At 44.7% G+C, this 16064-nt stretch overlaps 1 protein-coding gene and 1 non-coding gene across 3 annotated transcripts; one reads left to right on the top strand and one right to left on the bottom strand.

The window, feature by feature from the left end:
- Positions 1-566: 566 nt before the first annotated feature.
- TRNAL-AAG lies at positions 567-647 on the bottom strand. The gene has a single exon. It is a non-coding gene; the product is annotated as a tRNA-Leu (tRNA).
- Positions 648-2528: 1881 nt separating this feature from the next.
- On the top strand, positions 2529-11180 carry LOC119317432 (pentatricopeptide repeat-containing protein At1g74900, mitochondrial-like). 2 transcript variants are annotated; one of them, XM_037591883.1, is made up of 4 exons: positions 2529-4224; positions 4813-4899; positions 10031-10451; positions 10600-11180. In XM_037591883.1, exon 1 carries the CDS (start codon positions 2570-2572, stop codon positions 4061-4063), a length of 1494 nt encoding a protein of 497 aa, XP_037447780.1. In that variant the 5' UTR covers positions 2529-2569; the 3' UTR covers positions 4064-4224; positions 4813-4899; positions 10031-10451; positions 10600-11180. The 2 variants fall into 2 exon arrangements, with proteins under 2 accessions (XP_037447780.1, XP_037447781.1); XM_037591884.1 differs by lacking the exon at positions 10031-10451.
- Positions 11181-16064: the final 4884 nt, after the last annotated feature.

Below are 16064 nucleotides of genomic sequence, written 5' to 3'. Positions count from 1 at the left end.
TATGAATCATGTTCCCAACATTTGTAAATAATTGCATCGGTGGATTCATATTCAAATGAATAAAAAGAATAAGTGAATGTATATCCGGCAGAAAAGGAAAAGATATTGACCAGAGTAGATTTACGAATCAAGTTCCTGATACTTTGTAAAATACTGCATCGGTGAATTTTCATATTCAAGGGAATAAAAAATACCGCATCAGTGAATTTTCATGTTCAAGGGATTAAAAAAAACAAGTGAATGCATATCCGAGAGAAAAGAAAAATATTATGAATCAAGTTCCTGATACTTTGTAAAATACTGCATCGGTGAATTTTCATATTCAAGGGAATAAAAAATACTGCATCGGTGAATTTTCATGTTCAAGGGATTAAAAAAAACAAGGTGAATGCATATCCGAGAGAAAAGAAAAATATTACGAATCAAGTTCCTGATACTTTGTAAAATACTGCATCGGTGAATTTTCATATTCAAGGGAATAAAAAATACTGCATCGGTGAATTTTCATGTTCAAGGGGTTAAAAAAACAAGTGAATGCATATCCGAGAGAAAAGAAAAATATGTTTTGACCAGAGTGGGATTTGAACCCACGCCCTTTCGGACCAGAGCCTTAATCTGGCGCCTTAGACCAACTCGGCCATCTGATCTTTTTGCTTCAAAATGCGTACTAGGTGCTTCTCTATGAGTAGTTGAACTATTCGAGAGCAAAATAGAAACATAATAATTGACCAGATTGGGATTTGAACCCACGCCCTTTCGGACCAGAGCCTTAATCTGGCGCCTTAGACCAACTCGGTCATCCGATCAGTTTTATTTAAATTGGACACAAATACTATTTAAACGTTGGAATAATGCGCAAAAACTTTTGCCATGCAAGCGAGCACGCCCAAAATTCAGATTCTCCCATAACTAGCATCTACCTCCGCCTATGCCTCTTCTCGCGATGTTCTATCTTCACCGTATCATTGCTTCCTCTGCTCTTTGTTCCTTTTCTATATCAATAATCGTGCTAGCCCTCGATCTGCCCTTCAGCACTCACCTATTGCTTGTCGTCGGACATCAACATGTACTAAATTTACGACAATTAATTTTGATCCGAGGGAGTATTACTTTTACATAGAGACATTTTTTTCTTTGATAGCCAAGCATCGGCAACATGCTAGCTTTTGCTACATCGACTAAAAAGAAATTGGTTGCTCCGTAATGGAAAACGCGGGAAATCGATACTACAAACAAACTCCTATGCACAAAGTGCGTATCTTTGGTGCACACGATTCATTCTTCAACGACTGATGGTTCCACCATTGGTGCAGTAGTTTCTGCTATTAAAATTGCAGCTAGTGCCTTTAATTCGGTGATCTTCAAACACATCCATTGTTGAGGAGGCAGTAACTGAACTTAGGTACAGATAAACCCGTCTTAAAAAATGCATTTTAAACGTGTTTTAGAATGTCATAAATCACTAAACAAAATTTTACACATACATCTTTGTAGAATATGTGTGGGGCAAGAGTTTTTGTGAATAAATGTCTTTTTATTTTGCCTCTGCAAAAAAGACAAACATCAATGCTTCTAAATAGCATTTCATGACACATTTTTTAAAATCTTTTTTGCACATGCCAAAAGAAATTTATTTTTCGGCGAAACTTCTTGAGCACACATAGAACACAGAGATGCACGCATGCAACTTTTTTCAGTGTTTTTTTTATATTTAGAAATGTGTTTTCCGAAGCGGGTTCACATGTACCTGCATTCATACATATGTGTTCCATCCATTGTCATTTGAATATTGTTGCTCATTTGTTAGCTAGAGTTTGTATATATACATGCTTTCTATTCTTTTGTCCTGGATTGCATACGGGAAACTCTCGCTAATGTTGTTGAGCAATCAATGGTTGGGCGGCGCTGCCGGCTGGCTGGTTCGTCTTCTATTAAGGACGAGAGTGCTGGGGCTGGCATGATCCTCCGTGATGGACATGGTGCTATTATTTTCTCTTCCTGCCGTGATCTACGACATTGTGCATCCCCGCTGGAATCAGAACTAGCTGCTTGTTTGGAGGGCATCTTCCTTGCTTTCCAGTGGTCTGTGTTGTCAATTGTAATTCAAACAGATCGCCTTGACGTGATCAAGGAAGGAGTAGATGACCTCAGAGCATATGATGATGGTTAGAGAGATTATTGCTCTTCTTCAGGATCGTGGTGAATTCTTAATCAAGCATGTTAAAAGAGAACAAAATGTTGTTAGTTACTTTTTAGCAAACTTTGGTCGAATTAAGAAGCGCACTGCGGTGTGGCTTCGATCAGGTCCGGACGTGGTCCGGAAACTATGTAATGCAGACTTGGATGTTGCTTGATGAGTGAATTCTCCTTTTCCTCGCATATAAATAAATAAATAAATAAATAAATAAAGCTGAGGTTCTCTCGCTGTAAAAATGGGAAAAACTCCCGTGCTACGAGAAAAGTATAACACGAACTCGTATGGAGAGTGACTGAAATCTGAATACTCCTTCGTCTTTGTGTAACTGATCCTCTCTCTCCGGCTCACACCCCCGCGCCCGAAGTTCCGCCAATGCCGCCGCCGCCGCCGCCGCCGACCTCGCTCTCGCCATCCTCCCCCACGCCTTCAACCGCACCACCCCCATCCCCGCGCCAGATCGCCGCCCTCGTGCTTAACCACCCGTCGTCCAACCTCACCACCGCATCGGCCCGCTCCCTCTCGGCGTCCCTCCTCGCCGTCGCCCCGGCCCTCCCGACGCCCGTGGCCAACCGCGTCCTCAAGCTCCTCTGGCACCACGCGCCGCGCGCGCTCCTCTTCTTCCACTCGCTCCTCCACCTCCCCACCCGCGCGCACGCCGTCTCCCCCTGCACCATCGACCTCGCGCTCGACCTCTCCGCGCGCCTCCGCCACCCACGCCAGCTCACCAACTCCATCCTCGCGCTCTTCCCGCGCCTCCGCCTGCCCTTCACCCCGCGCACTTTCCCCATCCTCTTCGAGCGCTTCGCCGCGTCGCAGCGCCGGCCCGACATCGCCGTCCGCCTCTTCCTCTCGCTCCACCGCTCCCACCGCGTCGTGCAGGACCTCCCCCTCTTCAACTCCCTCCTCGACGCGCTCGGGAAGTCGCGCCATGCCAGCAAGGCCGCCTCCCTCGTCCGCGCTCTCGAGCGGCGCTTCCCCCCGGACGTTGTCACGTACAACACCCTCGCCGACGGATGGTGCCGCGTCAAGGACACATCCCGCGCGCTTGACTTGCTGCGGCAGATGGCCGAGTCCGGCATCACGCCCACGAAGACAACCTATAATATCATCCTCAAAGGCTTCTTCCGTGCTGGGCAGATGCAGCACGCGTGGAACTTCTTCCTCCAAATGAAGAAGAGGGGGGCCAAGGACGAGAGATGTAAGCCGGACATCGTATCGTACACTACCATCATTCATGGGCTGGGTGTTGCTGGGCAGCTAGACAAAGCTCGCAAACTGTTCGATGAAATGTCTAAAGAAGGTTGCACGCCGTCTGTGGCAACTTACAATGCGCTTATCCAGGTGATATGTAAGAAGGGAAATGTGGAGGATGCAGTCACAGTGTTTGATGATATGGTTCGACAGGATTACGTGCCAAATGTGGTCACCTATACCGTCTTGATTCGAGGTCTCTGCCATGCTGGGAAAATTGACCGGGCTATGAAGCTCATGGAGAGAATGAAAGATGAAGGCTGTGAGCCAGTCGTTCAGACATACAATGTTCTAATAAGATATTCATTTGAGGAAGGGGAGATCGAGAAGGCCTTGTGTTTGTTTGAGAGGATGAGTAAAGGAGAGGACTGCCTGCCTAACCAAGATACATACAATATCATAATAAGTTCAATGTTTGTGCGCAAGAGGGCTGAGGACATGGCAACGGCGGCGAGGATGGTGATGGAGATGGTGGAGAGAGGCTACTTGCCAAGAAGGTTCATGCTCAACCGCGTTCTGAATGGGTTGATGTTGACAGGGAATCAGCAAATTTCTAGAGATCTGTTGAGAATGCAAGAGAAATATAGACGCCTGCGACGAGAAATAAGATTGTGATTGCCATTTGAGTTCTACAATGGCATAAGGATACAACGTTTTGCGCATCTTGAGGCTTGGGTACAGAAGTATGGTGCAACCCTCGTGCTTGGCAGTTCATACTTGATACTCCTGTGGTGGTGTTATGATCAGTCTGATGTTTCAGGGACACTTGATTATTGGTATGTGTTCTGAACATGTCCATGGAGTTTTCTCTGTTGCCTGTGCATATCTGATTAGCAATTTAAGTATTTTTGTTTTGAGCTTGTGTTTTAGCTCTTTTGTTAACTGCATGTTCTATTTGTAATTGCGAAGGGTCAAACTGCAAAGGTATGCCGATCATTATCCATTGTCTTGTTGTAATGTGGTATATAGTTACTAGGATCTGTAGTACTAGGATGCTGCAAGTGTTTCTCTAGAAGTAAGGTAAGGTCTGCTCATGCTTTACACTACTAATCAATGATACTCTTAGATGCCAAAGACATCACGAAGCTATGAGACTCTTAGTCACCAGATTATGCATGAAGGGAGACTGCATTAATTGCCCAAATACTTGCAACAAGAAACAAAGCTAGCGGTGGCTTTTAGTTGTATTGTGTCATAGGCAAGTTTTGAGTTGTGCTTGAAATTTCTCATTGTTAAAAAGAGTTTGTGGTATGCTGTGTGGAATCTGTACTGTTGTTTTTTGGTAAATGTTACGGGTTGAATATGGATGGCGCAAACACAAATAATAAATAAAATATTTATTTTGTTTTATTTCTTCTTTACAGGTTTTGCAGGTGCTGGATATCTAGCAAAGCAGTGTTGTCTTTATTGACCTGACTGTGTGAGCGAACATACTGCCAGACGCCAAGAAGGTAGGTTCTCTGTTGTTCAAGATAAACATACTTATTTTGGTGTTTTCTCCATAGTTTTAGTGTCGGGCTTTCACATATATGTGTGCTGATTCATTCTAGCTGTCGCGAGCAATAAATTCCTTTCTGAAACTAGTTTGATGGCTAGTCTCATGTAGTTGTGTGTACTACTATTCTGTCTGTAAGAAGTGACAAGCAGCATTGATTTGTGACTCTTATCGTATTCTTTAGATTAAGTCAGAAGCAAACATATCATGGGCAGATAAACGTTGATGTTCGTATCAACTATCAAGAGAGGGTACATGACCTTTAGTCTGTCCTCCAACATAACATTTCCACATGAGTGCAATTCCTGCAATATACACAAGCCTTATAAAAGATGGCATACATTCATTTTCTGGTTTACTAGCAGTATCGGGAGATTTGATACACGGAATTTATGGAAAGAATATACTGAAATCTTCTTTGTTTCCTTCCGATGGGTGATCTTAGCTTACCACCAATGTATTTAGCAGGAGTCCATGAACTCTTGTTTGCCATTCTTCTCTCGCGCCCATTGGTAGCTTGGTACACATTTTCTATTAAATTCTCTTTCCTGCCTTTTTGTGCATCCAAAACCTTCGCATCCAGGCATTGTGAGAAACCTACAATGCAAAGACTCTTAGACCCTTGCATGACGAGTAGATTGAACTATGCATGTGTTAAAAGAACTAGCGAGCGACTCAGGCTCACCTGCTTTTAGCTCGGATCATGAAAGTAGAGAGCCAGAGCTGAGCAACCTTTTCAACTCTGTACGTTAAAGAGCCAAGTTCAAGCAGCTTTCGAATTTTCATTAGCTTGCGAAGGGTCAATTTATATTAGAAAAATACCAGTCCGCAACTAATATTTTGACAGTTGACAGCCTAATAACTACGCAAGGCTTTGTTGGACCATGTCCATGCCAAAAGGCCGTACCTGACTTATGTGCATATTTATTTGACTCTGGAATTTGTACAAGGTTGGTCTACAAATTGTTGGCCATGGGTTGTCTGATAATTTCCAGTGGTTTTGCTGGTTCTTAGTCGCATGAGGTTTTCTTATATCTAAGTCGATTTCTGAAAAGTACAATTTCTGTTTAGTGCAAAGTGCAACTTGCACTTTTTTAGAGAAGATTTTTGAATAAAAGTGCAATTAATATTATTTCTGAACTGAAGCTGTACTTTTCATAACCGACTTACACGTAAGGGTCTCAGTTTACTTATTTATAAATGGATCAGAGCATCTCTAGCAAATCCTGTAAAATGCGGTACCGCAAATTTCGTTTAAGGGATCCTGTAAAATGACTTTGCAGTACCACAGAAGACACGACAGAGCAGATCCTGTATAATTTAAACTTAGACTTCGCACCACCATAGTTCACCGGAGTTCATCACACATTCAAACACACGAACTTAAAAACATACTCCCTTCCTCCCAAAATAAGTGTCAACCTTAGTACAACTTTGTATTAAAGTTAGTACAAAGTCAAGACACTTATTTTGGGACGGAGGGAGTAGATAAACCTAATCTAAACTACTCTAGGGCTTGACATTGAGATAGTACTTGGCCGCGGAGTTGGAGAGAGTACACCAGCTGGTACTCCTCTTTGGCAGCCTCGAGCCGCGCGGCGGCACCTTCTTCCAGTCACGACCGCCTCCTTCGCCTCGAGGAGCTCCAGCTCCGCCTCACGGAAACGCTTGGTGATCGGCCAAAGGATGTCCCTGATCTCGTCGAACTTCCTCCACGCCCTCCGGCCGCTGCTGCGGGAGAGGGCGTTGTGCCCCCTTGCCTGCTTAGGGTGTGTTTGGTTCAGGAACGAAGTGGAACGGAATGTAATGGTTCCATTCTACTAGAATGGGTCCGTTCCGTCCTTGTGTTTTGTAAGAGCAATTTTAAGGAATGGAATGGTTACATTTTGGTGTTTGGTTTGAGAGATAGAATGGAATGAAATTATTCGTCACAACTCATTATATTGACTCATACTGAATTAGATTTTGATAGAAAACGAAACTGAACTAGAGATACATCAAATTGTCGGAACAGAGATACATCAAATTGTCGGATTTTTTTTCTTCTAAACTGAACTAGAAATTGGTAGAAAACTAAACTGAACTAGATCTTGATAGAAACTAAACTAAATTAGATCTTGATAGAAGGCCATAGGCACGCACGGCGACGTTAGCCGCGTATTGCAGCCGATTCACGAACATGTGGAGGTTTGTCTCTACGCTACCTGCAGTGTAGAAGATACAGAGAAAGTTCAGAGAAAAAACCAGTGTTAAAATTCAGAAAGGAAGCACACACACACAACACATCGGCTTCTGCATGCACGCACATCCCACTCGTAGACGCGCTGGAGCCCACGACAGCCGCCGCCGCCGCATGTCAGCTTGCCGCGGACACCCTGGATTCACCTCCGCAAGCAAGAACATACACTGGAGAGGTGGGGAGGATCACAACTTGAGGAGAAACATCAGGAACTCCAACTCTGCCGGTTGCCTCCGTCGGTAGTCCGCGCTAGCAGCCGTTTGCCCGCCGCCCCGCTGATATCCTACCGCGGATGTGGGAGAGACGAGATGCAGTGCCGAGAGGAAGAGAATGGCGATGGAGAGGCGGCGCCGAGAGGAACGCCGAGAGGGAGAGAGCGACGAGGGAGAGGTAATTCCTTCGATTCGGCGGTACGAGCGCATTCCGCATATTGGACGAATATGCCGTTCCTGGGAACGGGTGGGTTCCTATTCTATTTCTCTACCAAACGCGAGAACGAGTTCCAGGAACAGAACGGACCCGTGCCGTTCCACCTGGTGATCGGTACCAAACACACCCTTAGAGCGCCATTCCTCGACCCCGGGGGGGGGGGGGGATGGAGCTGCCGGCCTCATTGTTGTGGCGGGCCCGCTTGTGCGGCGGTGAGCCGCCACGGCCACCACGCCCGCGAACTCCGCTCGACATGGATCTACTCGAAAATGGCCTCTGTGCGCTAGAAATGGTCGCTTTATTTACCGGATCTGCTCGGGCCAAAATTTTACCTTTTCCTGTAAATCAGCCGGAATTATAAGGGCCGGCGAGCTTATACAGGATCTGCTAGAGATGCTCTCAAATCTCTAGAATGTATGCTGTACCACAAATAGTATTCATACTCATTGGGTACAACTAGGACATCTTTGCTGCCTACATCGATTCCTTAACCAAGCTTGGGATACATCTAAGGCATGCATAGTTGTCTGCACCGATTCCCCACCCTGGTCGGCTTAGGCCCTTTAGGTTGTCTGCATCAAATTGTCTCTGATCACCTCTTTTCGTGGGTGGTGATTCTACCTATGAAGTGATACTCCAATTTATCCAAGTCTCTAGCTCCACTTTCTCAAGAAAATCAACAGAAAGCCTAGATTGTCTTATCATATGGCATCACGGCATCACAAATTGAACTAAGCTATACATGTAACTGTTAAGCTTCATGCACTAGCCAACGCAACCAAAAGTCTGAATTGATGGAAAGGGCTAGGCATACCACATATACATTTCAATACCCCCTCTCACGTGTGACGCGGAAAGCCAACACGTGGATAGACTCAGAGGTATGGCTCAAGAGACCTATATGTAGACACAAAGGGGGCAACATCAAGTTTTAGATAAATTGCGAAAGCCAGGACTTGAACTCGAGACCTTAACTCTGATACATTGGAACAGAAAAATATACTACCTTCGTTCACTTTTCTAAGTCGTTTCAGACAACTCAAAATAGGCTATTTTGCACATTGTCTGAAATGTCTTCAAGGTCTTATAAAAGTGAACAGAGGGAGTACTAAACTTCCCTTCACTCACCAATTGTCCAGAGCTTGCACAATATTCATCCAATACCTGTCTCAACAAGGTTGCATTATTCATATCTGCTTTCATAAGGACTAAGGAATCAACAGAGAATAATACATGAGAGACTAATGGTGCATTTCTGCACACCCGAACACCTTCAATGCCACAAACCTCCTCTTTACGAGCCAAAGCACTAGATAAACCCTTTGCACACACAAGAAATAAATATGGTGATAAGGGGTCCCCTTGTCGGAGCCCCCTTAGGGTTAAATCCTTCTGTTTCTCGATCATTATACTTCACTTTGTATTTTACAGAAGTAACACCAGTCATTGAAAGCTCCACAAACCCAGTTTGGAAACCCAATTTTTCCATCATCCTCTCCAAGAATTTCCATTCCACGGTCAGCTTTATGCACATCAAGCTTTACAACACAATACCCCTCTTTGCCTTTCCTTTTATTTTTATTGTATGAATGCATTCATAGGCTAATAAGATACTATCCGTAATAAGTCGGCTTGGAACAAAAGCACCTTCAACCGGTGCAATAATTTTATCAAGGCAAAGTTTAAGACGGGAAGCTACCATTTTAGATCACCTTATACAACACATTGCAAAGACTTATTCGCATGTATTGGGTAATTCTTCCGGGTTCTCCACCTTTGGAAAAGGACGATGACCATGTTATTCCATCCTTCTGGAATAGCTTTGTTATTGATAGCATTCAGAACTTCAGAAATTAGAACATCACCCAAGATCAAGTCAACATTTCTTAAAGAAGATAGCATGTAACCCGTCCATACCCGGAGCTTCCATATGGAGAAAGGTTTCTTCTTTACCTCTCCTGGAGTATATGGTTTCACTAAGCTTTGTTCATTTGTACCGTCATCCTCGGCTTAACCTTTTCAATCAAACTTGGGTCCGGTTCATCTATCTCTGTAGAGAAAATACCTGCAAAACAATCATTTTTTTCGCACACGGTTGCCGTCACATCCCTTCCTGCAAAATAATCATATACGAGGGGATTTAGACATGTAGTACCCTCCCACCATACGACTTGATCATCTTGTAACTTGTTTATACGGTTTTTTAGCCTACGAGCTGAGGCAAACTTTTGGAAATATGTCGTATTCTTGTCAATTTATCCGGCTTCTTTGGGCCCAATGAATCTCCTCTATCTACAGCAATTGTTCCAGCCCATCCGCAAGTTCTCTCTGCCTAGTAACATTTTCCTGAGATAGCACATCTCTAACACTTGCTCTAGTTCTCTATGCACTTTCTTAATTTTCTTTTATGATTTTTCAGAACCTTCTTGTCCCACCGATGGAGTTGTTCATGAACACATGCTAGTCTGCCAGCCAGCCCAGTGTTCTGAACATCCGGCCGTGAGGACTGCCAAGTTTCTTCGACCACGTCTCGGAATATCTGCTCCCTTAGCCAGTGTGTCTCAAACTGGAGAACCGACTTGCCCAACGATTCCTGGGCCACTTCCTCATGCAAGCACATAAGTATTGGTCTATGATCCGATTTGTTATAAAGTGTTCCAGAATAGCGCTAGAGAACATCAGATTCCATCCATCATTTATCAGAACTCGATCTGATCTCTCTTTGATCAAAGCTCTATGCCACCTAAATTTGTCCCCCGATAAAACCATGGTCAGATAAGTTACTGTCTTCTCTGAAAGCCATCGACGACACACCATTCAAGGTGTCAACAAGTATTATGGTGTGTATTCACAAATGAACCGACGGCCAAGTGACATGGCACTCCAAGAGCTCATAAGTTTTGCTTAGTATTGCTCTATTTGTTGGTCAAATGATTATTTTGCTCTGTTATGCAACCTGTTGATCATGTCAATGTATTCCTTTGCTAGTTCGGTCGGGTGTTCACGTCGTACCACAATAAAGAGGGCAAGTGCAAGTTGAATGGGCAAAGCAAGTGGAGCCACACTGCTAATTCCATCAAACCGCTGACGTTGGAGGGGATAAAGTTGATTAGTTGGACAAGGAAGACCACGAAGAAGCTAGAAGAGGTGGCGTCCAAGATGATGGACAAGTTCAAGGACATCATGGCGAAGGAGGAGGCATATCTCAAATGCAACGAGCTTAAGAAGAGGAAAAAAGGCGGAGAGAATTATGCAATCATGGAAATACTAAAGAAGAAGATGGAGCTTGAGGAGAGGAAGCTTGCGGTCAAACAAACATGCGAGGACCAAAATTTCTTGTACGTGAAAGCCGGCAACTTGGATCCTGATGTGGTGTAGTTTGTTCATGAATCGTGTGGTGGCATCTACGCACACTATGCACAAAAGGGAGGTGGAAAAGAGGCCGGAAATTGAGTCATTCGCTTTTGCTAGTGGTTCGATGGTTGTACAATTTTTTTTGAAGATATGATGTTTTCACTGTTAGTTGCATTCGTTTTTAATTATTTAAATGTATCATTGAATTTGACAAAGAGATGAGGCCGGGCAAATGGAGAAAATTGTGAGGGATAGCATTGAATGATGTCCGTCCGATCGGATGTTCGTAGAGAGAACATTTGGTGACGTATATTTCATGAAGGCCATTGAAGATGCCCTAGGAGCCAAATATTGGAAGTAGCCTACGGGGCTCATTTGGAACAATAGGTAGTGAGGGCATACACTGCCGTCCATCGAAACGAATACCTTGGACAGTTTATAAGGTGGCGGCCATCCAACTCTATACATCGCCGTGCGAGGAAACACTCGTTCGCACCTGCCAGCGGTTCACCCAGCCAATAGAAGGGTCGGATGAGCCCACCAGTCATGGAAGCAAAAAAACAACCGCGCGGTCAAAATAAACAATGCAGGTCCAACATCTGAGACGAGTTTTGATCTAGATCCAATGGCCAACGAAGCTCCATTCCAGGGGAGCCCCGGGAGGCCGAGTTAGCCAGCCTACTTGTAGGTTAGAATATGTTCGTTCCTGTTTTTTATGCTATATTTGAAGCATTTAAAATAACTAAAACAAAATCATCCTTCATCCATAATCATGTTGTGCAAATATTTCAATGCAACAAATTCAAATATACATATTACAATCCATGTACACAATGTGCAGGAATGAAGTGGACCTGGGTGGCGGCCGGACCAGGGTTGGAATTGAAGTGTAGGCAACTCGGTTGACGCTCGTGTGGCACGGCAAAGGTCTGGCAAGGCCTGGGCGGCGCAGTCGGTAGTACAACGACCACGGTGGTCCCAGACTATGCAGATACACAACAAAGGTGGAGGGACAAAGTGAGAAAAGCGAGGCTCCAGATGAGGTTTTTGTGTGGGTCAGAGGGCGGGAGTCCTACGTGGCGGTTGTCTGGATATCTACAAAACTTTCCATGTTTATTTTTGGTTTGCGGGAATTTGGACGTGTGAACTCGTCCACATATGTTTGATGGGGAATGTGGAAGGGCATATAGGACGCGTTTGGTTGCCTGCATCGATTTCTTCCCCTTTGCATCTATGACTCGTATGATGTCATCCTACTACCACATTGGCATACATAATCACATATGGCAACACAAGTTCGTCCTAACTACTGTGGTGTCATCCTACCACCACATCCAAAAGAGGATGTTATCCTACCACCCCAAGTTCTCCATAAGTGTGAGGGGTTATTATATACCACCTCATCAAAACATGCAATCCAACATCAAGAGTTTTTCAAGCCCTAGCTACCACAAAATGTATATTGTCGTCGTCATCTTCATCGTTGATTGTCATGCACGCCGTCGCCACCACCACCAGAAACAATTGTAAAAGTAGTGCTTGCCTAGCTAGGTCCTCAGCCAGAGCACCCTATGGGCATTTGTAATAGCAATGAACCTGAAAGTGCGTTATATCGACTAGAGGGGGGGGGGGGTGAATAGGCGATTTTTATGAAAGTCTTCAAAACGTGGAAGTTATGAAGACAAACAGTAGAGATATGCCTATTACTATGCAGCGGAAGTTAGACTACACTAGGCAAGCCATGGTCAAGTATCAACAGAGTGAAAGCACAGTGACAAATAGCTGTAGTGTAATTAGGATCAGGTAGGAAGATACTATGAAGCCAAACAGATCATACACTCACGTTGTGAAGACACAAGATAGAGCAGACATGCAATGACTTCACAATGAATGATCAGTAAGTAAAAGGAAGTGAAGATGAAACCAGTGACTCGTTGAAGACAATGATGTGTTGGACCAGTTCTAGTTGCTGTGACAACTGTATGTCTGGTTGGAGCGGCTAGGTATTTAAACCTTAGGACACACAGTCCCGGACACCCAGTCCTGAACACGCAGCTCAGGACACCAAGTCCTCACCGTATTCTCCTTGAGCAAAGGTCACATAGTCCTCGCCCAATCACTCTGGTAAGTCTTCAAGGTAGACTCCCAAACCTTCACAGACTTTGTTCACTGGCAATCCACAATGTCTCTTGGATGCTCTGAACGCGACGCCTAACCGTCTGGGGATGCACAGTCCTCAAGTGTAATAAGTCTTCAGATCACACAGACAAGAAGATTTAAGTGATGCCCAATGTTCTCTGGCTCTAGGTGGTTAGGGCTTTTCTCCTCGCTAGGAATTTTCTCTCAAAGGCTTCGAGGTGGGTTGCTCTCAAACGATAAAAGCCGTGCACTGAAATCTGAGCAGCCAACCGTTTATGGTTGTAGGGGGTGGGCTATTTATAGCCACTTGGCAACCCGACCTGATTTGTCCGAAATGACCCTGGGTCACTAAGGAACTGACACGTGTCTCAACGGTCAGATTTCAAACTCTCATGGCAACTTTACTTGGGCTACAAGCAAAGCTGACTTGTCCGGCTCTGGACAAGATTCGCTCTCATTGTCTTCACTCGAAGACATAGGTTTTTGGTTTATGCATCACTTCAGTCATTCTGACTGGTTCTCCTGGACCCCACTTAACAGTATGGTGGTTCCTATGACTCAACACAAAAAGAAAAAGAACTATGAAAGATCTAAGTCTTCGAGCTCCATAGGCTTCATAACGTGTCTTCTTTTGTCATAGTCTTCAATGTGAATATCTTCATATACCACCTTTGGCTTCAATGTCTTCATACATTTTTAGGGGTCATCTCTGGTAGTGAAACCGAATCAATGAGGGACTTCTACTTGTGTTATCCTGCAATTCTCACAAACACATTAGTCCCTCAACTAGGTTTGTCGTCAATACTCCAAAACCAACTAGGGTTGGCACTAGATGCACTTACAATCTCCCCCTTTTTGGTGATTGATGACAAACTAGTTGAAGTTTTCAACGGGGAATATAGTCTGTGAAATTGTAAAGGATAAGGAATTGTCTTCATAAGTTGCAAGGGCTCCCCCTGAAGATGTGCATATAAGTTAATTTGCTTTTGGAATGCAAATGCGCATGGCAGGTTGTACTTGTGGAGATCCACTTCAGCTTATGATGACAATCCACTATGCATGTGAAAGTATATGAAGATAATGACATGCATAATGGAAAATGGACGTCTGCAGAATGAGATAAGTGCGGAATTTATCTTCGCAAAACAGGGTGGCAAACAAGTAGCAGACGACCATCGAGTTTTAGTGTTACAACTCAAAGAACCAAATGAAGCAAAAAACGAGAGTTGTAAGCACGAAGCAAAATATAGCAAAACATAAAGCACCCGCCCATATGGACCCGCTTGAAGACTATCAACCCATATGCTTCTCCCCCTTTTGTCAGTAAGGACCAAAAAGGTTTAAAGACATAGAGTGTCTACTCGTTCCCAGAAGCAGCAGGGTCGTTGGAGGTGTTTGGCGGTGCAGAAGAGCTTGGAGGTGCTGAAGCAGGTGGCGGTGATGTAGCATCGTCTTCTTCATCAATGATTCTGGCAGTGACTGTGGCAGCAGATAAAGAAAACTCAGAGTCTTCAAGAGATGGTGTGTTTCGCATCACAGCCCTTCTAGGAGGTGTGGTGTCAAACTTGAATCGCTCAGTGAAGCCATCCTCTTCAAGTTCAGCTTCAGTACACATCATTGATAGCCCTTTCCATGTACGACGACAGGTTTCATGAGTGACGAAAGCATTCTTGGTGGCAAGATTTCGAAGACGATTAACATCCACCAAGAGGCTTTTCATCTGACGCTTTAGCCAGTCATGATGCCTATCTTGTTTTTGATGAAGGGCCACAAGAAGCTCTCGGTTATTGAGAACACGAGCGCGCTTCTTGGGTCTTGAAGCAGTTGCACTATCAGTGGCTTCAGTTGAAGCAGGGTGCGGCGCACGTGTAGTGCCAGCCAAAGGATACACCCTGGAGATGGCTTCAACACCTTCATTGTTCTGAGTGAAGCTCTGGTGTTCTGCATTCTGAAGACTCAAAGTTGCTTGGCAGGCTCAGGATATATAGCTTCAGCAGAGGTATCCACATCTGGCAAGAAGATCTGATGGTTGCGGGCTGAGGGCTGATATGGGATCGCAGAGTGAAGCTTGATCAGTCTCATTACCCAAGGAGCATAGTACTTTAAACCAAACAGATCTGAGCCTGATGCAGCTAGTTGGCGTATGAAGAAATCCTGTGCGTTGAAGCATTTGCCATGAAGGATACAGAATATCAGAGTCTTCATTGCACCCTCGATCTTGGCATTTGGAGAGTGCCCTTTAATAAGCCAGAGAGTCCACCGGATAATGTGATAGATGGTTCTGGGCAGGTACTCAAAGTCTTCAACGAAGAGCTCTGTTGGATAAGGAGCATCGTGGGGCAATGGCTTCATCATGGAGAGCATCTGACTCATATTTGATTCAGGCCTCTGGAATATGCTCTCAAGAGCTTCAGTGTGTAGTGGATAGCCTTCCTCGAAGAGTTCGCCAGGAGTGGGCAGGCCGGTGAGCTCAATGATATCGAATGCATTGGCTTCATGATGGACATTGCCGGTCATCCACTCCAAGGCCCAAGTCTTCGGATCTCTGTTGTATCCTTTGATGTGGAGGGTGGCATAGAATTGCAGCAGAAGCTCTTCATTCCAGTGCTCTTCATCAGTTACAAACTGCAGCAGACCCACTTGCTTGAAGCAATCCAACGCTTCCTCTAAACAGGGCAGACCAGCAATGGCTTCAACATCAAGGCGTTTGTGCGGGAAGATGCGACCTTGGTTGTATAGGATGCATGAATAATAGCTGTGCTGAGGATAGCTCTAGAACCTATCTGATGAAATCATTTCCCTTGAATAGGGGTTCTTGGAGCTGTTGAAGAACGTATTATCTGCCTTGAAGCTATTGATGTTAAAGGAGCCAGGTGCTGATGCAGGACCTGGGAACCTCGGCAGCCTTGGGACTGGCTTCTGGACATGAGGCCTGTGCTCAACATGGTAATCAAATTGAG

The sequence above is a fragment of the Triticum dicoccoides genome, chromosome 6A (assembly GCF_002162155.2).
Source record: "Triticum dicoccoides isolate Atlit2015 ecotype Zavitan chromosome 6A, WEW_v2.0, whole genome shotgun sequence".
NCBI classification, from domain to species: Eukaryota; Viridiplantae; Streptophyta; class Magnoliopsida; order Poales; family Poaceae; genus Triticum; species Triticum dicoccoides.
This window is presented reverse-complemented; position numbering and strand designations above follow the sequence as displayed.

Excerpts from the sequence above, each read along its gene's own strand:
- LOC119317432 (XM_037591884.1), top strand. The coding sequence starts at position 2,570 with ATGCCGCCGCCGCCGCCGCCGCCGACCTCGCTCTCGCCATCCTCCCCC.